Source organism: Corvus moneduloides, chromosome 2, assembly GCF_009650955.1.
Source record: "Corvus moneduloides isolate bCorMon1 chromosome 2, bCorMon1.pri, whole genome shotgun sequence".
NCBI lineage: Eukaryota > Metazoa > Chordata > Aves > Passeriformes > Corvidae > Corvus > Corvus moneduloides.
Window position 1 is genome coordinate 23,105,920 of NC_045477.1, and position 25,646 is coordinate 23,131,565.

General features: G+C 40.3%; 1 protein-coding gene across 4 annotated transcripts in view; it reads right to left on the reverse strand.

The window, feature by feature from the left end:
• Nucleotides 1-24,584, reverse strand: part of SLC22A15 (solute carrier family 22 member 15) — a 45,394-nt gene extending 20,810 nt beyond the window's left edge. For 2 of the 4 annotated variants that reach the window (XM_032098480.1, XM_032098481.1), the window contains exons 1-9: nt 24,276-24,583; nt 11,452-11,664; nt 8,228-8,360; nt 7,018-7,182; nt 5,860-5,989; nt 3,936-4,151; nt 2,512-2,652; nt 1,687-1,772; nt 113-233 (exon numbers count right to left, since the gene is read on the reverse strand). In XM_032098480.1, coding sequence (XP_031954371.1) covers nt 113-233; nt 1,687-1,772; nt 2,512-2,652; nt 3,936-4,151; nt 5,860-5,989; nt 7,018-7,182; nt 8,228-8,360; nt 11,452-11,664; nt 24,276-24,362 — 1,292 coding nt within the window. In that variant the 5' untranslated portion in view covers nt 24,363-24,583. Of the gene's footprint in view, nt 1-112; nt 234-1,686; nt 1,773-2,511; nt 2,653-3,935; nt 4,152-5,859; nt 5,990-7,017; nt 7,183-8,227; nt 8,361-11,451; nt 11,665-24,275 lie in introns of all 4 variants that reach the window. The other 2 variants (XM_032098483.1, XM_032098482.1) reach the window with 2 other exon arrangements.
• Between the last annotated feature and the right edge of the window lie 1,062 nt (nt 24,585-25,646).

The window sequence follows — 25,646 nt, forward strand, 5'->3', positions numbered from 1 at the left end:
AACTGAAAAATTCAAGTTAAAAATTACAGTTAATAGAAAAAAATTAAGACAAATAAAAGATGATCATGTAAGAGAACCAGAAAAATGAAGACTTAAAATTAACTTGTGTTACCTGATGACTGTAGGATAAAGTTCTGATGTGTAGATGTAGACAATGTTAAAAGCAGCACTGATTGTCAGTTTTCCCAGCAAAGACAGAGAGTGACTATTCACCACTGCAAACACTCCAGTATCTGAGAGAGAAAATGTGACCCTTGTAACGCTTTTGAGCACTCAAATACACCTCTAATCATTTCAATCACACAACAGTATGGTGTGAAAAGGAATTTAGTGAAGAATCTAAAAGCTGAAACTACAACTCAGTATTTTCAGAGTCTACCACTACTTAGATACTAAATTAATTCTATCAGTAAGTTGAAGAAAAGTGTAACAAATACATTTTCCAAAAGTTATCCCTTTTTTTTTTAACAAGAGTCCTGTTCACTGTCATTTCTATAGGATGACAGCATGTTTCTAACATTTTTACATTGAAAGGAAGATGCTGTAAAGAACCATACCAAATTTCCCACCCAGCTTAGTTTGTCAGAACAGCCAGTGCTTATTTGCTTCTATCAGGCAAATCGGAGCTCATGCCCAGTGAAGACAAGTGCCTCCTTCCGGCCAGTGAGCCATTCTACTTCCTAAGGCACTTCACCCTTGCCTGACTTGGGCAGTCCAGTATACAGCTGATTTCCTGGGGTCTCACAGTTCTGTCCCCTCTTTTCACATGTTAAGTTTGGAACTAAATGCAAAAACTACTTGATGACTGGTACCAGCCAAACCAGAATATCGCAAAGTGTCCACGCTCTAGCATCTGGAATATTTCTGAAAACTTGAGTTGTACTGCTTTAAAAAAGCTTTACCTATTAGACCCACTGCCATCTAGAGCAACTTCTGTACTCTGTCATAGATGTTTAATTTCTTGAATCACTCTTCAAGTGTTTGAAAGATTCTCTCACTTTATGAAAGGTAATATACATCCACAAATCTTACAAGCAAGGTGAATTTATCTATCTGGTCTTAAAAAGAAAAATTGCTACGTAATCTGAAAATTAACGTTAGTGCATCTTTAAACAATTTGAGTTTAACTTCACATTTCTTAAAGAACCCCCCCAATTCAGAAGTTTATCAGAATGTTCTCTGAGCTGTAAGTTATGTGGTCACATTACTATTACAACAATCACACTACTCTTGAACATTACAGAGCAGTGAGGGAAAGATGGAGACTTGCCCCATCACTCAATTCTTCTGATCTTCTGACATTGATCTTCCATTTGGAGAGATACATCCAAGTCGCATGGGTACTACTTACACTAAGATATCACCTGGCTAATGGAGATACCACACAAAACATCGTTCATTGCGATTACATCAGAAACACTCGAAATGAGCAACTGATGCGAACAGAAGTAAAGGGCAGAATCCAAAGGCAAAAATTCAAATCCAAACCTTTCTAATACAAGTTTTATCTAATGTCTTAAGAAGGTTACAGCTTATTCTTTTTTTTGAGTTGGCTTCTCTGGCTTCAAAAATTGAGACTCGCATGTGGTATGAGCCTAATCTTCCAGCAACCATCAAACTCTTAGGCTGTAGGATGCTGCCTTTACCAATTGTTACCACATACTCCAGAAACGAAACAATACTTACCTTTCTTCTTAGGCAGAAACATGACAATAAGACAAGCCAATCCTCCCAGGAACAGAAACGCACTCAGTGTTCGCTTCCGACCAAACCTGATACGCAAAGATAACAAAGGTTTATATTCTGCGTTGGGTTTGTGCGTTGCAAAGTAATGAATCCTCTAAATTCACACTGACTCTTTATTTGCAGTTGGGAATTCTGAATACCGTCTTCCACCAACACTTCCTCTCACACCGTTTTTAAACAAGCTTCTGCTGCACACTTAACAAAATGAGTGCCAACTTTATACAGCGACTGACAATTTCTAGGATTTGGAGTTGCCTCCTGCTGTGTGTGACATTTGTAAACCTCCTCAGGAGACACAGAAGAGAGGTTGGGAGGAAAAAATTGAGAGACATTGTCCAGAGTATCGTGGTTCAGGAAAAAGCTGAGTGTCTGCTCTCCTCACACAGTAGTTCACACAGGTACTGCTATTGCAGGAGACCACACACAGCTCCAGCAGAGTGGAGTCGCGTAGCTCTGTCCCAGCAGAGAGGACGGGATCCCGGGGCAGCGGTGGGAAGGACGCTATCTAGTGTTAGCCTGCAGTCAGCGCAGCTTCCACCGAGCTACATCAACCCCGTCTGAGCCAGGGACATGCCTCACCATTAGATGAGCGACTGAAAACAAGTTGAACTGCTATCTGAAATAGAGATAAATCAATGGCACTTTCACATTGAAGTGGGAAGCCCCACACAACAGATATAAGCTAGGAGGTGTGATACACAGGAAACCTATCTTTGAGAAAAGTTATAACAAAATCCTGAATGGGTTAATAAATTCCACACTTACCACTTTTGGTTAATCAAGTAAATACAGATTGGGTACGCTGGGATTTCTATCAAGCCTGACAGGGCTAAATTGGCATAAATACTTCCACCTAAGTCACCCACATTAAGGGTAAGACCATAGTAAACCAAGCTGCACACAAACCTGCAAAAGACAGGAAAAAAAAAAAGTAAAATCAAAGCTGACACTGCCTGCCAAATTGAAGCACTGGTCTGGCAGAATATATGACAAACTATATTTAGTGTTCAGCAGATAGGTCTAAAATGTTTCTCTGTACGATGCTTTCTAGGCAAATAAACCATTATGTCTCAGCACAGACCCAATTCCTGACTTACTACTGAGTAAAACTTAAGACTACACTTATGAAGAATGTGCATAAACCAGAATACAGTTAAAACACAATCACAACTGTATTATTTGACTTCAGAAATGTCTTTGTCCCTTTTGTTTTTATCAGGTTACACTTTCATCCACACTTTTTCCAATTGTGTGTAAACCAAATTTCTCAAGCAGTTCAAGTAACACTTCACCCTTCTTTTAATTTCTACACCCTGATCCAGTTTTACTCATTCTCCAACTGTTTAACTTTTCTTTTGTAACCCTATTGTCACGTTAGCCCCCATGTCAGTAAAGGCAGTTGTCTTTACAGAGAGGAAAGAAACTGGTCACTAATTCATTCTGCAGTAAATCAGCAATTCTCATTTAAGGAAGAGAACAATCAGCTATTTATTCTGTAGTAAGCATTTGGAAAAGCAACAGGAAAACAGCTCAGTGTTGTATGCTGGCAAAATAATTTTATTCTTAATACGTCTTTCCCAAATATATCCATTATAAAAGCAACTATATGAGCAGTAATGCCTGAGGACCTGCATACCATGTACCACATAAGATTTCTTTAAAGTACCACCAAAAGACCTCAGGGCTAGCGAGGTATCTGAAAAAAACCAGGCCCTTTCGGAGTTAAATTTCTGCTAGTGACTAGAGGGAGCATCACAGGCTCTTGCTCCTCACTACACCAACTGCCAGCACTGGCAGCACTTTCTCTTAAGAAAACAAACATGCTCATTAGACAAGGTAGGCCACCCACCTGCTAATGGGCTCCTTACTCACAAAACAAGGAATAATCCATGTGACAAGATACTGACAGCACTGGGCCTAAGAGGAGGACAGTGTGACTAATCTCAGCAGCCTTGAGGGTCACAACAGAAGAGGTAGTTCTCAACTATTTTGATACTCAAAAAGCAAGATAGAAATGCAGACACAAAACACCTCAGAACTGGACTGTAAAAACAGCTTTGTGTTAGGATCCTTTTTAGGTACGTTGCCCCTAACAATCTGTAGGACGAGCCAATTCTCAGCACCATATTCTCTCAAAGACTTAAAGAGGTCGCAGTAGCACAGCTGGGCCTACAAAGTATTTCAAGTACCAGGTGAACATCATGATCAAGGTGCGTCCCAAGAGAATCCTGTATCGGAACAGGTCCAGAAAGCTGCCAGCCTCTCTGGAGCTCCTCTCTGCTGGGAGTTTTAATGAGAAAGTGCATTTCTGCTTGCGGTTCCTCTTTGCAATGAGGTAGAGGGCATCTTCTGCCTCGTTCAGACGGCCCTGGGAATAGAGCCAGCGGGGGGACTCGGGAATGAATCTGAAACACACACACAGACACCTTTAGGGATTTTCTTCTCTATGAAGCTGAACTTGTCTAAAGGAATAAGGCTGAAATACACTTCAGTATAACAGAGAGTTTTTCAAACAACCCTTCAGGTATAAAATTCACTTATTGAAACAGAAGCAAAGCATGTTGAAAGGAAACATATGTCATACATAATTTAGATACCAAGAAATTACATTGAGTGCATACACATATACACACGTAGCACAATATTACAAGTTATAGTATGATTAGGATCCTGTCTTTGGAGAATTCAGAATTAAGGAGGGACACATTACTACAAGTAACACAGGATGTTTTTGTAAGACCTATTTCTCATTTTCCATAAGACCAGCTTTCATTTCCCATTTTCCAGCTTTTTCCCAAATTCTCTCCCGTAGACAAGAAGGCAGAAACTCTGCAAAGGTCATGCTCCTCATGTGCAGTGTTCACTTGACAGGTCTGTAACTCCAACATTGTCTACTAAACAGATCTTCTATTACTTTCAGACTTCCAGGACTAATTTAAACTTTAGCCTTTTGCCAGAAGCTTTTTAAGATTTTTGCCTCTGATCTAAAATTATATTTTTCCTCTAAGTTTAAAAGAATGTGATTCTGTGTTTTCACCAAAGAAAAAGGCTTAGAAAGGAATGCATTTTCTTCCCCAGGATAAAAATCTGATAGTATTTTCTACATAGAGTAATTTTTAAGCAATATGGCAGGGAGGCAGTATGAAATTTGGAATTGAAAAAACCTTTTTCTTAGAGGAAATATAGGCCTCTGAGCACAGCTTTGAAGTTGCAAGCATAACTCACTTTAAAAAGTTGAACATATCAATCTGAAAGTTAATTTTTTTCCCCAAGGGTCCCAAGCACCACAAGGTTTTGAAATATCTAATGTGTCATCTCTGCCTTTGACCTCAAGAACAGCCTCAAAGACCTTTCCCTGAGTTCTGATGCTTCCTTTGAAAGGGTGTGAGGACTTTTTGAGAAGCAAAAAAAGCTTTATTCAAAGAGTTACTGAAGTGAAGTAGATACTGGAAAGGAAAAATCCTCTAGTTTAAACAGCAGCTAAAGTAATTTCATTCTTTCAGTTACTGAGATTTAGATGTCAGGAAGTAAGAAAAGAGCACACTGCATCACAAAGCTTTCAGTGTTGAAATTGACAAACACAAAGTCCCTACTATCTTCAAAAATATCACATTTGAAAAATTAAAGGGAGCTTCCCATTTTTTTTTTTGCATGCCACCTTTAAGACTGAAAAGGCAAGCAATTTTGATGCTGTTCCTTCTGTATGAACACAAGCATCACATTATCACAAAACCATGAAACCATTCCTGTATCTTTTCCCACGTATTTATAGTGCCTTGGAGCACATCAGTTTAGATCATCTACATACACCAGCTGAAGAATAGGATGTGCTTCTCTCCTACTCTAGAGACTGTTCCCATCTACAGTAATACAGCACATACAGTACAATGTAGACTTACAAGCTCAAACATTGCAGCACTACTATTTGAAGAAACCACAGACCATTGGGGGAGGGGAGGGAGAGGGCTACAAGTTGAGAGAAATACCTTATTTACATAATTTCATGCCATCCTAGAAAGGCACTTGACTTAATAGTATGGTTACTCCGTTTTGTTGTTTTGGGGGTTTTTTTGACATCTTTCTTTATGAAACTCAGTTTGAAAAACAACTTACAGAGAGAGAAGAAAGACGAGTGTTCCTTCCAGGTTAACCACAACAGCCAGAGTCCTCCAGGAACGAATGAAGTACCCTAATAAAGCATACTGGGCAATTCCCACTGCAAAGAACAAGCCACCAATAGAACCTAACGTACAATTAAAAACAAAACAGAACATTATCACTTCTGTAAGAAACATCAGCAAATCCCAACACATGCGATCAGACAGGAACTAAGTCTTCATTAACAAAAATTCATTCAGCAATTCAGGCAAAGCCATGGCTCTTTGATCAAAGAATACCCTGTCCTTCACTCATGCAGAGCAGAGGTATATGTCTAATTGGAAAGATCAATAAAAGCTCAAAAAGTGCTCTTCTACATCCTCCACACCCAACAAAGCCCTGTGAACAATTAAGTCTTCTAATTCCAAATATGAGTACGTGTGTGTATGCAGCATAAGTATGCAGCTTTCTATGTGTAAACCTAAATACTACAAAACATTGAAAAACTGCTAGTTTTAGGAATATGTAGTATTCATTTGTAGATCCCATGATTTGTAAGATACCCTGTTTAAAACAGTCTCAGCACAGCACTTCTTGGGCTTTTTAAGTCAGGCCCTGGAGCTGTAGCAGTACAGGTTACACACACCATATGTGAAGGACAGGTCCAACATTAGCAACCGAAACAGTTAAGGGTGTCTGCACCTTCTAAATTCAAAGGGCAATTACTGCCTGGGACAACTTTTTTTTTTTTTTAACATATAAGCAAGAGTTGTCTCATCCTCCTATGATATAAAAACACTTTTGATTTCTTTTTAAGAACTGCCAGGAAGGAAAGAATTGATATTTAGCATACGAACACTTAGTTCTAGCAGAGTCCAACAGTCTGATACAGCTCAACTGTGGCAAACTTCGGATGAGTATTTAGCTGGGTGACATTCATGGGAGGTATTTCAGCTGGATCTTTGTCAGCTTGAGTGATGCAGAGATCGGAATGGCCCCACATCATCTACTCTGCTTGTCCATGGTTCATATTAAACAAGCAGAGTTCAAAGACTGTGATCACAGGTATGCTCCAGTGGAGCTGAATTTGCAACTGCTATGGTGTTAGCTTTGTGTGCCTCAAACGGTGTGTGAGACTGAAATCTATGAATTCTGACAATAAAGGCACTTTACCTGCTAATGCCCAGTAGGCTGTACCCACACACTCATTCAGTAGAACAAAGGCTACCAGTGACATCCCACCATTCATCACCCCTACCAAGAATCGAGAAATGGCAAAGAATTCATACGAGGGTGAGAATCCGTTTGCAATGGCAAACAAGATGTCAAGGGCAAAACCTGGAAAATAAGGCAAAAAGTTTCGTTTTAGAAGGGTACCTGAAGAAGCAGAAGCATTTACTGATATCTTTACTTGATCCCCACTGGCATCTGTCCTAAGCCATCACAGTCAACAATACTATTGCAGGCAGTATTTTTTCAAAAAAAATTTAAATACACAGGGTCAATATCAAAAAAGGAGGGACACAAAAGGAGTGGTTTTTTGATAAGCAGCTTGCAGTTTGAACCTTTAAATTCAGTTCATGGCAGACAATTTTTTTATACACTCAGAACCATTGTCTGACTCCTGTTAAAGATGGCTTTATATTTGTCCCCGATCCAGAAGCCACAGGTTAAATATATGACCAAATATCTCTCCTCAGAGAGAGAGAGATTTTCAGAGACCAGTGTATAGAAACCACAGAAGAGAAACATTGCCAGGGGACAATACATGGTGGGTTTGCACTGCACAGCAGGCCCACCTTTATGTGCTTTGAATGAAGGTTGTTCCTTAAAAGAAAAACAACAAACATAAAACATTTTTTAAACTCTACATGCTCATCCATTGACACACAACTTTATACATACACAAAACGTGCTGTTTCAAATGTTGTTGGATCCAGGGACAGTTAGAAAGCTTATGAGCTTCAAAACAGTATGAGGATCAAAAATACATAAAAAATAAATCATGGAGACAGGAAAGAAAAGGTGCAACAAATTCCTGACAGGTTATACATGTAAGGATGCTGTTAAAAAACTATTAAAAATAATAATTGCAACTTGCAGAGATCCCACGAGCACAAAGTTGCATGAGTGAAAGCCTTTATGGCATGACTCACAAAGCCAGAACACTTCGTGGATATTCAAACAGTAACTGAATAGTGAAATATTAATTTCTTGTCTCAACTTACACGGCACCAGTATATTGGAATGCCAAAAAAACCAAAATCATAGCACATGATTTACAGCTGCATATCAAACTCCCAGCAGAAACTGGGCTCTTGCCACTGATCTTCAGGGACATGACACCTCCACGTCATTCATTTTGTTGAGTGGCAGTGGTTACCTGTGAGATAGACTTTCTTCCTCCCGAAGCGATCGGAGAGCTGGCCAAAGGAGATGGCTCCAACAAACACACCACTGAAGTAGAAAGAACTGGCAGCACTGACTTTGTATGATGCATTGCCAATTAAAAACCACTGGATGGAGGGGGAAGAAAAAACCAGGAATAACAAAACAACAAAAAGGCAAATTAACCAGAATCCAAACAATTCACCAACAGCTAATAGCTGGAGGGGATGATACATATTTTAAAGAAGATCAAGCTCTGCATAAATCTCCTAAGCATCATATTCAGTAAATCACCAGTCCCCACTGTTGTCTCCCAAAGTCACTGCAGGATACTAACAACTGCACAGTTCTCCCAAATCAAATGCAGTCTTTGAATCTGAAATCAAGAACAGATTCCTCACAATACTCTAATTTTTGCAGCTTTCTCCCACTTTCCCTTTTTCTGCCTTCTTTCACATAAAGCTATTAATCTAAACAGACTCAGTTCTACCTATTGACGTGTCACTGCAGTGTGTAGGCACACAGTGTGAAAAAATAGTTGTGGTTTATGTCCGAAGATAATCCTGCACATGCTCCTCTTTATGAACTGTCTTGTCCCTGAGAAATACTTTGGTAGAATTAGACAGGTTAGTCATGTTTTCTGCACACACATCTTTTTTACAGTGTACTTTGTAATTTCCAGTTCTTTTCAATTCCAAATACAAAGCTGATCTTGAAATGTTTGATTCTTACAGGCTTAACGTCTCAAGTTGAACCTCACAAAATTCTTTGTCCCTCAGAAGTGTAGAATGAAAATATGCCATGCTTTCATTGTTCAAAAGTTATTTCCTTTTGTATTCTAAACACTCCACATCTTCTGTTCTTTTTCTATTCCTCTTGCACCTTGAGATAATGTTTCCTTTTAGTGACAACCAACTCTTCTTCCTGTGCTGGTAAGCTGGTGATTATGTCATTATCCCTGCAATAACACTCTAATCTTCTCTTCATAATCTCCTCTTCCGCTACCAAAATCCCATTAAATATCCTTTCTAGCAAAGCTTATATTATTTCAAAGCTCAGTTATAAACTACCTCATCAGGAGAACAGAGCGATGCAATTAAACCTCACAAAGATTAGGATGCTAACAAAACATCATTCATAAGCTCCAAGAAAATAACTTGCTTACTTTCTAAAACTGCTTCATTTTGAATTGTTACTTTAACAGGGAGGTGGTTACTAATACAGTAGGAAATGCACCCCTAAAGCACCAAAACTGACAAAATTCAACTGAAACCAACATGACAGAAGCTTTTGAAGCTTCTGCAGACTTTAAAAACAATTCTCAGAAAAATACATTTGTAAAGTAATTGCATATGAGATTAATTTTATCCTGAAATAACATGGTCAGTTTGTTTTAGAACTGCTACAAGAATCATGCCCTAACTTTTGGTATAAAAATTTAAAAAGCTGGCAACATGAAAATTGTTGACATGAGATGCTTTCTGAATCATTCAGGGATTAAGGGATAATTTGGTTGCAAAGCAAAATTTGTTCTGAAAATTTATCTCAACATCTAAGCCCTTTAGAGAGCTCAAGGCTTTTCTCTTCTACATAAAAACATACTGCATTTATGCTTATTCACAAATCAAGCTTTTTACATCAGAATATTTTTCAGTGTAAATTCGTAATGGTTACGTTATCAGTGATGCCACAAGGTTAAGCACTGACACGTCCTCCTCAAATGTAGGAAAAAACTTCTTTACAATCACTCATGAAATCAGATTAATAACGAATTAGTGGTGAAATATTTCCCAAATATATATGTTCTTTCTTAAAATCTTGTTGTGCTTAGCACATAACTTCCAAATATACCAAATATTCAGCTAACAAATTAATAAAAGCTGTATTTTAATAGAGGGAAACAAAAGACATAAGAAGATTTTATTCAAATGGGCCTTTACTAAAACACATGCTAAAGAATTAGAAAGCAGAATCTACACAAGTTGCCTTGGGTTTGGGGGTTTTGGCTTGTTTTGGTTGGGGAGATTTTTTAGGTTTTTTTATTGCTCATGCAGGTTTTGTTCTTTACCTGCATTTCTTACTTATGCAACCAAAAAGTATAAAAATCTGTACAAAACCTATCTCATATGCTAGGGTCTACAAGCATGTCTGACTTGTCAAGTTTAAGAGAGTAAAAGATTCTTGGATAAGTTAAAAAAAACAAAAAAGAAAAACCCCAGAGAAAATTCAAAAACCTGACTGAATTTTAAATAATGCTTAAGAAATCCACCATCCATTAAAATTTTAATTTAAATGGTATCATAAGTACTCACCCTCTTTATTGCCAGAATACGAAGCAATGCCTTTTGTACACAATGGCTTGGTACTATTCCAAAGCTGGCCATTTTTATTAATATGGTCCTAACCAATAAAGCGCTTCACAGGAGTAATTTGGATAGCAGTAATACCTCTGGACAATAGCCACAAACTATCAAGTGGTACTACACTTGACTCCACAGTTCAGCTCTACATTCAGGCCTTGTAACCAGGGCTGTTGTACAGAACAATTTGACATTAACAGATACTGACAGCCCCAGGAAGGGCAGGTGCTACACACATCAACACAGAGTCTGGAATCATTCCTGTAGGGACTGTGGCTAGATCATGAGAGAAATTGCTTAAAACACACAGAGGCTGTGCCAACGAAGCTAAAGCTTGTTTTGGAATAGAATGTGAGGGAGCTGCTTTGTCCACCTGACTCCCCACTGCCAATGTTCTCATACCTGGAGTTGCAAAGACTGCAGGAGCCACTTCCTCCAGTGCTTGCTAACTCCATGATGGATGCAGTACATGCACTGGAGCTCAGCAGGGGAATTTCAAGAGGTGCCCAGAAAAAGCTCAGGGTCCATAAAGCATTTTAAACGTATTAGTAAAATGAATGCCATGATTCCAGCTCAAACGTGGAACCAGGCTGCAGGATGCAGTATGTAACTTCCACACAGAAAAGGTGGAAAGTTTCGGAGCACAATGCTGGTCAAGATCTGCACAGCTATATAAAGCTAGCTTTTGTTGCCAGTAAAGACATGAGCACATTACCTGTTCTCTAACTGGAGGTAGCACGTGTTTCATTTGCTAATCAAAACATGCATTAGTATGCAAGACAAAAGCAGTACAACGAGTCCCCCAGAACCACCTCAGTAAGATTTACACACGAGGCTGCAAAACACATTTCAGACTTACCTCAGAGACTATGGATGTGAAGCTGCTGCCAAAGTGTACGTGCTTGCGCACCTCACTGCCATTGGCAATCAGAAGCCATTCCCCAAAAGCTCTCTGCTCGCTCACTGAACGGTTGCCATGGCTCTGATTAGCTGAGAGCTCTTGGAGATCCCAGTGGTAGGGAGGAGTTGCACCCACCAACGCAATGAGGATGGCTTCAGTGGCCACATAGAGCTGGCATGAAAGACAAAAAACATCACTGCTCAACTTACATCCAAGCAATGTCTCCTCCACTGGATCAAATTAGTATTAAAAATATTCCTATTTTTATATTTGCCTTCTACCACTACGAGATGTCTTGTATAGCCCCTGTCTTATCAAACAGCACACACTGAAGAACCACAGCTTTAACAAAGTGGTTCTTGCACGTTTTATGTGTTGGATATTTGAGAGAAGTTCCCCTACTGACACCTTTCACTCAGTCAGAGGGCCCCAAACTCCCACCCACAGCAGGTACAGATCCTGGATGGAGGAAGAGTCATTAGAAGTCCTAAGGAGGAAAAAACCCCTGTTCTTTAATGCAAGTACATTACTCTTATATCCTCTTCTTCCACCTGTGTTGTTCACTTCCCTCTAATTTGGTATTTGGAATAGATCTCCCCATGGTCTCATACCTAATCTTTCCCAGTTTTAACAAAATTCCTTGCTGGCTGTCTATCTTCTGTGGACCTGTTTTACTCTCAGAAGAGACAACCATGTGAACACACATATGCATTTTTTATATGCCTACACATTTACAGATACACACAAGGTCTAAATAGTGATCAACAGCACCTTTTGTTTAGGAAAGAATAAATAAAACTGCTGTAAACCAAGACAGTTCAAGCCTGGTGTAGAGCTGGGTTACTGCTGCTTGCTCAGAAGAACATTCATAGGTCACATTACAGCTACAGTTTAAAATCTGGTGGTTTGAGACCTGTTTGAACATAGAAGTGGCACAAATTCTGCAACAGAAGACGGATCATTAAGTCTTCAGAGAGACGAAAGGAGTTGCTAGTAACAACGCCACACACTCTTCAAATAAAACTGCTTCGTCTCAAGCCCTCACTGAGGAACTGTAACACGGCACAATGGTTCTTGACAAAACAAACAAACAAAAAAACCCCACCCTTCCTCCATAAAAAACCCTCATTCCAACCCTCTCCATTCTATAAACCCTACTTAGGCACCGCCTGAACAGTCCCTGCTCTGCTCCCAGCATCTCCTCCCCATGTTCTTGGGAAGAATGTATCCACAAGAAGTGTGTTCTCTTTGAAGGCTGCTACACAAATAATTGCCAAAACTGGGAGGACCATAGGTACAAAAAAAGCAGCCTGAGGACCTCTAAATTCTGACGGAAGCAACACCAGATAATACTGCTCTGTTCTGTACAACAGCTGAGCAGCTGTAGTTGCACACAGATCTAAATGAGAATTATTATTAAACTGAAACAGAGCCCCCCTGAAAAGCATTTTTCCCCATCAGCCCCTTTTTGTATTCTACATGAGAAACTGCTACTTTAGTAACAGCAGGTAGATAAATATTTTTTTAAATAATTCTTCTTCCATTTTCCATTAAAATTATCAAATATCAGAAGAAATTGGGAAAAAACCAGTTAACTGCTATTTATTTAAGCTAAAGAACAACTTCTAAATCAACAACAATGAAAAGTAAAAGAACTCATCTGGGAAAGAAGGCAAGGACTAAGATCACATGGGAAAAGAGGTTTTAAAAAGCTGAGTGGCCATGTTGCTAGGGATGTGTGGATACGGTACTCTCAAGAACAGCTTGAAATTACTGAGAAATGAGAATTACAGGTCATGATGTGTGGTGCATCCCTCCTCTGACTCACTCAGACACTTATGTGTCAGGACTAAGGGAAAACATCCTTGCTTTTGTCTTGTGAAATAATAAACATACTTTTGAAGTAGATCAGGAAATGAAGTCCTCAAGGCGCTTGGTTTAAAGAAGGAAAACGTAACATTTTTCATTTTTACTCTAGGTGAAACCCATTCTAGCTACAGAAAACTGAATAGAAAAATAAGCGATTGCAGGCACATGAAGAAACACTACAGGGCTTTTTTCGATTAAAAAAAACCAACAATCAGCCTTAAGCATCCTAGTGGCTGCAGCAACCAAGGATATCACAAAGATAGAAATACTTTCAATTGGTTTGTGCAATCAGCAAACCATATGAAGATGGAGACGTGTTTTGATGTTATCAAATAGTACTGTTCTATACTCAAGTTCACTAAGTCACTGCTGACACAAAATTCTCCTTCCTAGTAAACACCTGCATTGTATTTTGGGTAAGAGATACAGTAAACCCTATTAATTTCATTGTGGAAACAAACCAAAGCCCACAAAACACCCCCAAAAATTCATTTACAATTCTGAAGGTCAGAAATAGTTTCTAGATGTGATCTTAAAAACATGATGAAGGAAACTTTAGGCTTAATTACAGAATAAAGTTTTCATTTAAGTAAGAGTTGTGCTAATGAATCTGAAGATTCCTCCTTTAAGAATTCTAAATGCTTGCACTTAACAGTAACATAGTTGTGCAGACTGGTGAACAACACAAAACACTAACAAATCAAATAGAAATGTTATATAACAGCTGTATAAAACATAAAATGGCTACATTATATGCACTGCGGCAAACAAAGCCCTTCATTTTTCATTTGTTCTGTAACCCAAGTCAAGCCAAATATATGTCATTTAGTCTATAGTTCCTATTCATAGAACATTTTAATTGGCTCTATATGGATGTTAACAGTTCCCTACCAAATTCCCTACACTGATCTGTATTAATCAAGATGAATACCAAGCACATGGGGACAAGGCACCCACTCACAGTCACTGATGATGCGAGGCTTAGAGTTCTGTTAGTTGAGGTTTCTCCTGTTTGTTAAAATTCTCTTTAGGTTAAAATTTTATAGTCTGCCTAAATTAGAAGACTGTGGTGTTAGGGAATTTATTAAAAGGCAATGCCCTAATAACCTGTGAACTTTCACATTCCCCGTTAAGTAGAAGGGATTTTAGTTAGCCAGTCAAAGCTATTTCACTAACTGATTTTGAAATTAACTTAAAATTATTATTAATAGAAGTGGCTGACATGTCTTGACCAGCTTTCCTGATGTTCGTTTTCATAATAAATTATATGCAAGAAAGATGTAGAATCTCTAATAAGACTAGCAAGGAAGGGGGAGAATGAATTTAAAGCTTCACTTGTGTATAGTGAAAACGAACACAAAAATAATTTAAGAAAGTCTTTTAGTGCTCATAATTTACCCATTATGAAGCACAAATGAAAAAACAAAAGCAAGACTTCAATTCTAGGAAGAGGAGCTTTCAACGTTTTTAGTCAGCTCATCAGCAATTCCCAACTAGCCTGGTCATTCTAGACAAGTATCAGCTGAAGCATTCACTGCTGAACAAAAAAATGAGTAAGACAGTAACTTCTGACCTTTGGAATACAGAAACATTAAAACTGCACCCTGAGGAAAGACAAATTAAGGAAGAACAATGAATGACCTTGCTCTGGCCTTTGATAAAGACACGGTTACAGTTCAGGATTAGAGTAATTTCTTCTGAACCCATGACAAGCAGCTGAAAAGCTGGAGGGCAACCTAATTTCTGAAAATCTGATGATCTCATCTGCTCCAAGTCATTTCTAAAGGGTGATATGGCTTTAAATTCACATTATTTTTTCTCCTCAATAACTCCTATGTAGAAAAGCCCTAAAATGTCTTCTTACTGCAAAATTATTGTTTGCTGCTGACAACATATTCCTCTACGAAACTATTCTTCCCTTCTTGGTGGCATGGTAAGAGAACACCATAAGAGAGAAGAAAAGGCTGTCATAGTTAAAGCAAAGAACCCCCATGTGCAGAAGAACATCACATCTCAGTTACTTACCAAGCCCAGACCCAGTCTGAGAGGGAATATTTCCCATGAAGAATGGAACCATTGTTGGTTATTACCTGTGACTTATCAATGACAGAGCAGACACAGATTTTGAAAGAATTTAGGGTTTCTGCAGAGCACAGAGAAAACCTACGCAGTTTAGAGTTTTTCAGCCTGAAATTGCTGGCCTCCAGAATCCACAGCAAAAAGTCCAAAGTCTGTCCAAAACCTTACATAACTTCATTCTAGAAATTCTTTAACATCTACAATGAAGACAAACTCTGCACAGCAGATGCCAACTCTTAGAGCCTCCCCTCCTACAGGTTTGTGGAAAATATCCCTCTAGCTTCCCCTTCGTGTTCCAAATATCCAAACATACACCTCTCAGCTCTGTTTCACACTCAGTGTTATTTTGGTGGGCAGTGGCAGCAGCAGGGATTTGTTGCTCCTGCTCAGCCTGGCAGGAGCATGTGCCCATTAGTCAGGTGACTGCTGCCATACACAGACAAGGGCTGCTTTACTCTCCAGGGGCAAACACTGGCACCTGAAGAACAAATACCTTCACTGCACAAGCTTTCTGCAACAGCAGTCCAAGTGACTCAGTCAGAGGTACACATCTCTGTCTGACAGAGCCAAGGGAACACAGCACCCTCACTCACATCACAGGTCGACAGGCCTCTGAACACGAACAATGAAGCTGGAAGTGTTATTTTTCTGCCTTTAAAAACGCAAGGCAAAAAGAAAGCTCACAGACAGATAAGCTAGAGAAACAAGGCAACACATATGAACCAAAATTACAAAAAACACTATTAACACTACCTCTGCTTCAATAGGAATATTCAAGGAAGTCAAACTACATTCACGTGCAATCAAGCGCCAAGGCTCTGCAGTCAAATACCAGCTATATGGTTTCACCAATATGACATCGAAAGTGCCACTCCCCTCTTCCTATGAGGAAAAGGACTTACAACAGGACAAAGTAAGGAAGCGCTGTAAGGTCCTATTCCAATTTATGTATTCAATGCAAAGCAGCCCAGGATTGGACTGTCTCAATGGCATTATAGGATAACAGGAAAAAAAAGTCAGCAACTGCTGGCAAAAAGAAAGCAGGAACTGTGGGCTGACAAGTATCAGGGTTTAGTCCTGTTTCCACAAGCATGATTATTCTTTTGTCTACATTTCATGTTTGACCCTCTTTCTTTCCGTAATTTCCAGCCTGTGTTGGCTATGAACTTATCTGAGTCACAGGCAGTATTTTAAGAGATCAAAGTCCTCATCTTTGCATGCTGTTTCGGGACACTGCCAAGGAATACTGGGTGAGCATCCTGGTCCCACAGAGGCAGTTTTCCTAAGACTATAAGAGCATATTCTTGGCTAAAGCATTTAACTTGGTAATTTACTGAGTACTTCCAAAGTTTTTGTTTAAGTATCCAGACTAAAGGACAATGCTGCCATTTGTACAAGCTACTTTGATTTATTTATTAATTTTAAGGACATGTCTGAGGGTAAGCAATTAGATCTACTTGTGTTTTGTTTGTGGGTTTTTTTAAACTGAAAAATATCTTCTGTTTACTACTATTTCAGAACAACATGATGCTCCAGAGCTGAAAAGATATATTTTTCCAGATTCATCGTGGAACTTACTAAACCACTGATTTTAAGCTCAGAGCCTATAGGCCTCAGAATTCCCAGAATTATTTCTCAAAAGTGTTCAGAAAAATAATTAAGAATTACAAATTTCAGCATTCTTAAATTTACTGTAAAAGCTCTTAACTCCTTCAGTAGGAAGTCCATCAGGGGTCTACAAATTAAAATACATTAAAGAACTCTGGTATTTATCTATTTTTAAGACACCAGTAACTAAACATCACACCACAAAGTCTGATAAGCTATACATACAACTCTTTCCATCTTCCCCTATATGAAGATCTCAAAAGTTTCACTGAGCCTTCCACGGCAAATTCTTAACACTCTTTCATCCTGAGCCTGAAAATGACCAAGTGAACACAATGTTTAACCAGGTTAAATTGCAAACTTAGTCAGAGATCAAACTGTAAACAGATGAGACCTAAAAAACAGATGTTATTGCTCCAGAGGGACTCCAGTCCCACTGGGCTAACACTTGGAAAAAGCAAACAGAGGTTTTGCTTAATGCAAACAATACACATGAAGCGCTATCTTGCAGAAGTAATTATATTAACTGCTCCAGTTAAAATAACAAAGATATTTGAGAACACAAAACTTTATCTATGTCAGAAATAAGGAGCAACTATCTCATTCAAGTTGGAAACAACTATTCTGAGTTCAGTTACACACCTACTAATTCTCTCACCCAAGAGGAAAGGAAATTAGAGCCTCTAAAATGGCGACGTGTCAGTGAGAAGTGCCTTGATATTCCTAGTGGAAAAACACAGGTAATTTATTGCCTATAAAACACGGGAAGTTAGAAACTGTGTGTACACAGAGGCAGGAAAGAAGGAATGGGAAATAATGTGTCATAATACAAATATTTTTAACCCACAGTGTTTGCTACCTAGTAGAATTATGCCTGTTAACTCCCAGGCTGCTCTTCCAAGGGCGCTCAGAGGACAGACTGGCTAGATGGATTGTAGTTTGCCGCGCTGAAAGGCAAATAGCAGAAGATGGGATTGCTTCAGCTCCCACTGAATCTAAATACCATCCCATTGCACCAAACATTATACCTAATAACTTTATTATTAATAATCTGAAAACATCTCCCCGTATGTTTTACCCACAGCCTACACAAAGACGACAATCACTATTGGCACAGTGCCTCCCAGGCACCTTCCCTTCCCCGTTGTTAAAAAGACTTTGCAAAAATCAAGGCATTCAGCCACAGCTCCAGTAAAGAGCCCAGAGCAACTTCCTTCTGACAACTTCACTCTACACAGTATGTAGCCACCTTCCTCTAAAAAAAAAGAAAGTTGGGTTTTGGTTTGCTTTTGGGGTTGCTTTTGTTTTTTTTTTTTTTAAATAGGCAGAATACTCTGCTACCTTCCCTCTGTTGGTAAGCCTTCAGAATGCCTACTTTGTGCCTCTCCCAAAACTCATGCTTCTTGCTATGCCCATCAACAATAATTCTCTTAAGGTCTTCACAACAGCACATTGAACAGGCATCTTCTCAGACTGAACTGCACAGAAGCTGGTGTCGGCCTTCTAAGTTAAATCGCAAAAGCTGAGTAGAGGTGTTGATACAGATACCCATGCATAGAATGTCTGGTTTAGTGTCAGAGTGAATGTTGTGGTCATTAGAAGAGCAAGAACACCCAGCAACTGCAAATGACACTTAAAAACACTTAAATATGAGCTCAATTGCATGTGCTTTGCAGTTTGGATGCAGCTAAAGAAGGGAAGGTCTTAGAGTTATAACTAACATTTCTTCTCTACCCCAAGCTTGCTCTGTGGTTTGATTAAGACACAACATAACTTGGAGGGAAGATGAAGATGTCAGCAGCTGATTAGGTATTTTTACCTTCCCTCCACTATGAATTATTTTGGAAAAAAACCAAACAAAAGCAAGTTAGCTATTTCAAAGTAATCGGTAAGGAAGCTGTTGTTAGCATCCAGACTTCTGTGCTGTATCTGAGAGTTAAGGACCCCATTCCTAATAAGGCATGTTACAGCCCAGCATTGTTAGTTCAGGTTTTCTGCAGAAAATAGCACAATGTCTGCATCAGCTGCATTCATGTTTTTAAAGGTTATAAATGTGGTATCATTAAAGGTAGGTGATTGTCTCTCTTAAGGGACAGTTAGTTACGGATATGAAAGAAGTAAGGGACTAAGAGACCAAGGATTGTTGGTTAGCACCACTGAAATCAAATGTCACACATGAACAAAGAACTACCTTTTTTTCTTGAAAGATTTCCCCCACCCAGTTGAAGTAAATGGTAGGATTTGTCTTCACTTAGAAGTTCCATCAACTTTCAGATGGAAATATTCTTAGCTAAATGAGTAGCAGCACATCTTTATGCATCAATAGTTTACATACTCATACCCACCTCATTTATTTGTCCTCCCAAACAGAAGTATGCTATACCAGATCAAGGATTTATATGCAGTGATGCAAGTACTCTAAAAGCTTTCATCACATTTACAAGGAAAGCAACACCATCCTTCAGCATAAGCATGTTCTGAGTAAGATACAATGCACAAAAAGACGTGGGAATACAAAGCTTTCCTCAAGAAGAACATTTCGGTCCCTACTTCTTTTGTTTGTACTCATGCCACATTTGAAACCTCTCCCCCACAGAAGTGGCTGCACATGTCTGACACACATTCTGCATCTGCTTTATTGAGAATCAGAAGGACTTGAAACTCTTCTCCCACAGACATACAAAAAAACCCCTGAACACTGAGGTAATCAAAAAAGGTTAAACAGAAATTCTGAAAATCCTTTTTGTACCTGCCACATTGCTCACTTACTTACAGACACTTGTAGCTGAATTGTGTCTAAGTTACAATACAAGTAACTTTGGATAAACACCATACCTGTCATGATGCCCCTGTAACAACTGCAGCACAATACGCCATCAGTTGTAATGCAATTTGTGTAGTATGCCCCTCCTTCCTTAATTTTAAATTGTTCATTATATTTCCAATTTGTTTTGCTTTTCCTGCTCAGATAAAGTCTGAATAGCATACATCGTCAAGGACTGGGAATAAGCTGTTCAATGTCAGATCAAATCTGGCTAGTTCAAAGAACAGTTTAAGAGATTAATGCAAATGTAAATATTAAAAGAAGATTCACTGACAAAGTATTTCATGACTGTCATTGCAACTACGGCGTGATGTCTCATGCCATTAAAAGAGGTAGAGTATGTACAGGGTGTAGATAAGAAATGTCAAGAAACAATTAAGCAAGGCTACATAGGGGATCACATCTGCATCCTGTCTGAAGACACACACTATTTCTTCTGAATTATTTCTAGAGATCTGGAATGTGGAAGCCTGCCTTACTTAAGCCACATGCCCCAGAATGAGCTTTCCCTCAAAACATTTGTGCAGATGGGACGATTAAAGACCATCTTTCTGCACTGGAATATTGTAATGATAGAAGTCATACACGATATTGTTGTCAAAGGTAAAGTGATGCTAGCAACACCACTCATTACAGCTGCACTGCATCACAAATAGTTTGTTTCAAGGCAAAGGTATAATTCAAGCAACTTGATACAACTATCTTAACTGTTTTTACATCCTCCTCTCTGTTAGTAAGGAGTTCCCAAGACGGATGGAACAGCCACCCTTGGTAATTATCCATATTGCTGGGCAATGCACATTACTCAAATTAAGGCAAAGCCTTTTTCAGCTGCGCAAACAAGAACTCCCTTTTAAACTTAAACATGTTTTTAAAAGCCTTTCAGTAGAAATACAGTAAGAGCACATTTCCATTCTCAGTTTGGACTTGGGCAATCCTGTGGCTCGGATTCACTGGCAAAGGGCAGACTCGTTCAACCACATATTTTGAATCACAAGAGACAAAGAAACTTTTCATTTTTGAATATGTTTGTGTGCTCTTAAGTGTCTGATCAAGGTGTGGGATTTTGTCTCACGTTGCTACACACACTCAACAAACACCAAGACTATTCTTTAATAATACTTCAACATAATTTCTTCAAAAGATTGCGACAACCAGTAATCAACAGGTATCAAGTACTCACTTTTAGCTCAAAATAAACTCCTAAGTATTTTAAGTGTTGTCAGCTCCCTTTGTTTCTTCCTCACTTTCTTAAAGGTATACTAGAAATGCAGGATTAATGCAGCCTCAAATTCACATCATTAGTCAATCTTCACATTCTTCAGGTAAGTCCGGTCTTTGTGTAATTCCAGATAATTTGGAAATTTTTTTCTCTACAGTAGCTGTTGTCAGTCCATTATAAAGTTAGCAACCACTGCTACAGAATATACCTAAAGATCTTCCAAATTCCTGTTAAGCTGGTAGTGGATAAGCCAGGCATACCTTAATACAGTAACAGCTCAGCAGGTTAACAAATAACAGCAGCAGGTAGCAGAGGAATAACAGAAATCAGGGAAGACGAAAGAAGGAGCCCGCAAGACTTATACTTAATCTAGTTTTACACTGATAACATAGAAGAACATTTTTCTAATTGCAAGCAACCTGGAGGTTTTTGTCAGAATTGTCAGTAAGCTCATTCCACATATTAAGAACTAGTTCACTCAAGCCCACGTGAAAATGGACTCATGTGCACCCCTATACACAGAATTGTTTGGTAGAGTTTGCCTCAAAGAAGCTAAACCATGTCTGTAATTAGAATTCAGAGACCAGATACATTGGCATATCAGTAAGACTACATGGTGGAAGTAGCTTACTGTAGAAATTTATATTTAAAAAAACCCCACTAAAATGAGGGGAAGTACTTATAAAGTATGAAACTCAAAGAGATTAGTAACATGCAGAGATGAAAAAGCACAAAAGCCCACAAAGAAAGCAAGTGCACCTGCTGGGAATCTTACTGGGAAGGGAAAGCACAGAGTCTAAACTCTGGATATTGGCAAAAAAGATGAAGGGACTTGACACAGCAGACAAATATTTTTCACACATCAGGTATTCTTATCTTTAAGAATGTAAAAATATGTTTTATACCTACAGGCCAATATGAAAATATAGGCCAACTGAGGGAGCACATGGAAAGGGACAAGGAAACTAGCAATAAAATGGAATAATCAGTCTGTGGCACAGCCAGTGACATAGACTACCAGGAGTTCTCATTCTGCTGCCATATGCTGCATCTAATCCACTAAAGGAGCCCACGACTACCTAGATCTACACCACACACACAAGATACATTACTTACCCTCGGGTCCATCCTCCAAAGGCTGGACCAGACAAAACACTAACACCAGTTGTGAAATCTGCCTTCAGTCTTGCTCTCGCACATCCCAGTGACACATTACGTAACTTGGCACCAATAAAGGAACACAAAAAGCAATCAACCACCCAAGCAGAAACCAGTTGAAAAAGTCCACATCTATTCATGAACTGAAAGACAACAAGCTTCACATCTAAATTCTTTACAGACGCCTTTGCCTGCATGATCTGAAGAAAACCTACCAGTCAGAGGACTATCCTCATTGGTACAGTTCAAGAATTAAAGATAACATGAGAAGAAAAAAAAGCAGACCTGCAAACCTGCTATCTTTCCTTCTTTAGTTATTCTGAATTAGTTCCACGATTTGCAAAGATCCTTCTGTTTACTTCTCCCATGAGAAATGCAAGTTAATCCATTAAAAACAAAACAAACGAACACAAACATTACAGAACAGCTGACCCACACTACTTAAAATTCTGAAAACACAGAGCACTTGTCAGGGTTTGCAGTACATTCCAGAACACGACCAGCACTGGAAGAAAAAGTAACTATTGCTTCCTTGATTCCTAATCTTCAGTGAACATATACATTTTCTAGCTAGCCAGCCAGCCAGCAGAACAAGCTCTAAGCAATGTCTAATATTAAGGAATTAAATAGCTAAATCAGTAAAAAAAAAAAAAAAAAGAAAAAAAAAAACAGTACAAGGAAATAGAACCCTACAAAGCTTTTGCTGATTATCATTGTAACTTTACAACCAAGTATAGAGTTCCCATCCAACAGGACTGGGCATCTGAAATTTCTTTGGTCATCTCATAAAGCTTCTTAATATTTCGGTCAGTCTAGGGGAACTAGGGTTTGCCAGGAGAAGACATCTTCAGTCTCACAGCTCATGACTGGAAGTTCTTGATTACTACAAAATACGGGTCAGCAGAGGTGGGAGGACAGTTAAGTTCCCCTCTTCCTTCCTGCAACCATTAAACTTCCACAGTGGAAGTAACCCAGCACTTGTCAGCCTAGCTGAATTCATGACAATGAAGATTTTGATGCTAACATGGAGTAAACCAGACTTTTGCCACATTCAAACCATACTTCAGTCCTAGGCCTGACTGTGAAGGTGTACTTATTATTCTTGTCTTCCTTCCTTCCTTCCTTCCTGTCCTCACAAAGATGAAGCAAAACTGAAAGGCAACAAACATGGCTGCAGAGCACATCACTTGCTCATGCAATCTCTGAAACTCTCTCCAAAGAGAGTCTCTTCTAGAGCACTAGAAGAGTGCTCTCTTCTAGCACTCTACTGTTACTTTGGACTCCACTTTTATCACAAAATTTAAGAGAGTTCCAGATTTGTATCTCCCAAACCTGACTACCCAAAATGTAGGGCTTCATCCAAATAACTAATGGAGACACTGTCCCTGTATTCCAAGAGTTAAGTCGAGGCTAATCAAAGCACCATAAGCAATCAACACCTGTCAGCTGGTTGCATGAGAGCTTCTGAACACAGAGGTCCCAGTGGCCACCTGTCACTTTATCAGTGACAATCAAACCACACGCAACCTAGAAATCCCCAGTCTAGGCCATTAACTCCAGGTTGCGCAGGATTCCCAGCAGAGCTTCTCACAGAAGTCAATGTTGTCCAGTCCAGGTCATGGAAGCCTCGGTTGAACTTCACCCAGCCCTTCACCTGACCAGCTCCTAATATGTTCCACGAGTGACACAAGGTGTAACCACTCAGGCAATGCGGCACAGAGAGCATCAGCTGCTTGCCCCAAATACACTCTGCAGAACTGAGCACTGCCTTTGGGCAGAGGTCACCTGTGTCCCAGGAGCGCAGCACGATACTGCAGGACAGACCCAGAGGGGAAGACTTGTTACTGCCACCAGCAGCCCTCAGCAGAAGCCCTCCCACACCAGCCTTCGCACCAGGCAGCACTCACCGCATGGACATCCACCCAACACCTTGGGAACAGCTGTCCACTGCACCCAGAGCATTGCCCTCCCGGCACCGCTTCCCCCTCGGGACAAGAGCGGGCGGGAAGGGCGGCCTCTCACCTGAAGGAGCACGGCCAGCAGAACGCACAGGTACACTTGATAAGGGCCCATCTGCCCCACCAGCGGGAATGCCTCCTCCACCTCCATCCCGCTCCCCGCCCGCCGCGCAGCTCCTACGAGCGGCCGCCGAGCAGTGCATCCCCGGGGCGAGACGGGGCGCGGAGCGGCGGCCGGGCCCTCGCGGAGCTGGAGCAGAAGGAGAGGAAGGAGGAGGAGGAGAAAGAGGAGGGAAGGGCGGGAGGCGAGATGCGGTGCTCATGCGCAGGTTCCGGGGAGAGCAGCCGGGATGCGGCCGCCTCCCTCCTTCCCGGGCGGCCGCTGGGGAAGCGGAAACGCACTCGACCTTAGCGCAGGCGCACGGCCCGGGATTAAATTATTTGGGATGGGGTTGTGTGAGGAGCCGTGCGCGGAGCGGTTGGGATGGGGCTGTGTGAGAGCGCTGTCAGGGAGGCAGCGCCGAGGTGCCTCGGGCAGGGTCCCTTACAGTGAGCGGGCTGGGCACTGGGGAGGTGCGTGCCAGGTGCGCGGGGCGATGCGCCTGCTCAGGTCACACCTGGTCACAGTTCTTGGGAAGGGGAAAGGGCAGAGAGGTGCTATGTCTGGACCCTCGGTTAGACCAAGGCAGCACGCTAGCCCTGCGGGCTGGGCGAGAAGCCTGCGCTGGGTCCGTGCTGGCGAGGTGTTCGGGTTTTATGGCATTGTCCATGCAGCAGCTGGGCTCTCATCGTCAGGTTTCATCCATCAAGCACAATGGAGTTACAGTGTGCGCTCAGCGGGTTTGCACCGTACTACTGAACAGGGTTATTAGCCCTGTGTCTGGGAAGCTGTACCCACATAGTGCACGCTGCTTAAGTTCTGTCAGTTCACAGAGGACGCCAAAATGCTGACACACCTCAGCTGTGGAATATTCTGTAATGATACTTCATCTCCTACCTGCCGATAGTTGGGGGGGGGGGAAGCCGAATCTGGTATAAGGCTATTGTGTAGGTGCCACTAGAGATCAGTTCTGGACCTACACAAATCTTACTGTTCTTGATTTGATGCCTGGTGAGGACATGCCTCTCTCCATTACACCAGTCTCCATGAAACTGTAGTTGTGTATTTTATGAAAAGAATTTGGAGAGCCTTCATTGTGAACATGGGGTAGAAGTTCTCACTTAGAAGTAATGGGACTGGTTTGGGAGGGAGCATGAACTCTACTGCATAGAGAAGGGAAGGGAGATAAATACATGTGAAATAGTAATCTTGCAAAATGGCAATGAGCTTTTCATGGTCCATTTTCGTTACACCTTTACAATAAAGCTCCAGGAACATGAAACAATTTAGATTGTTGAGATTTTTTTTTACCTAGTGATACCAAGAAGCAGCAGC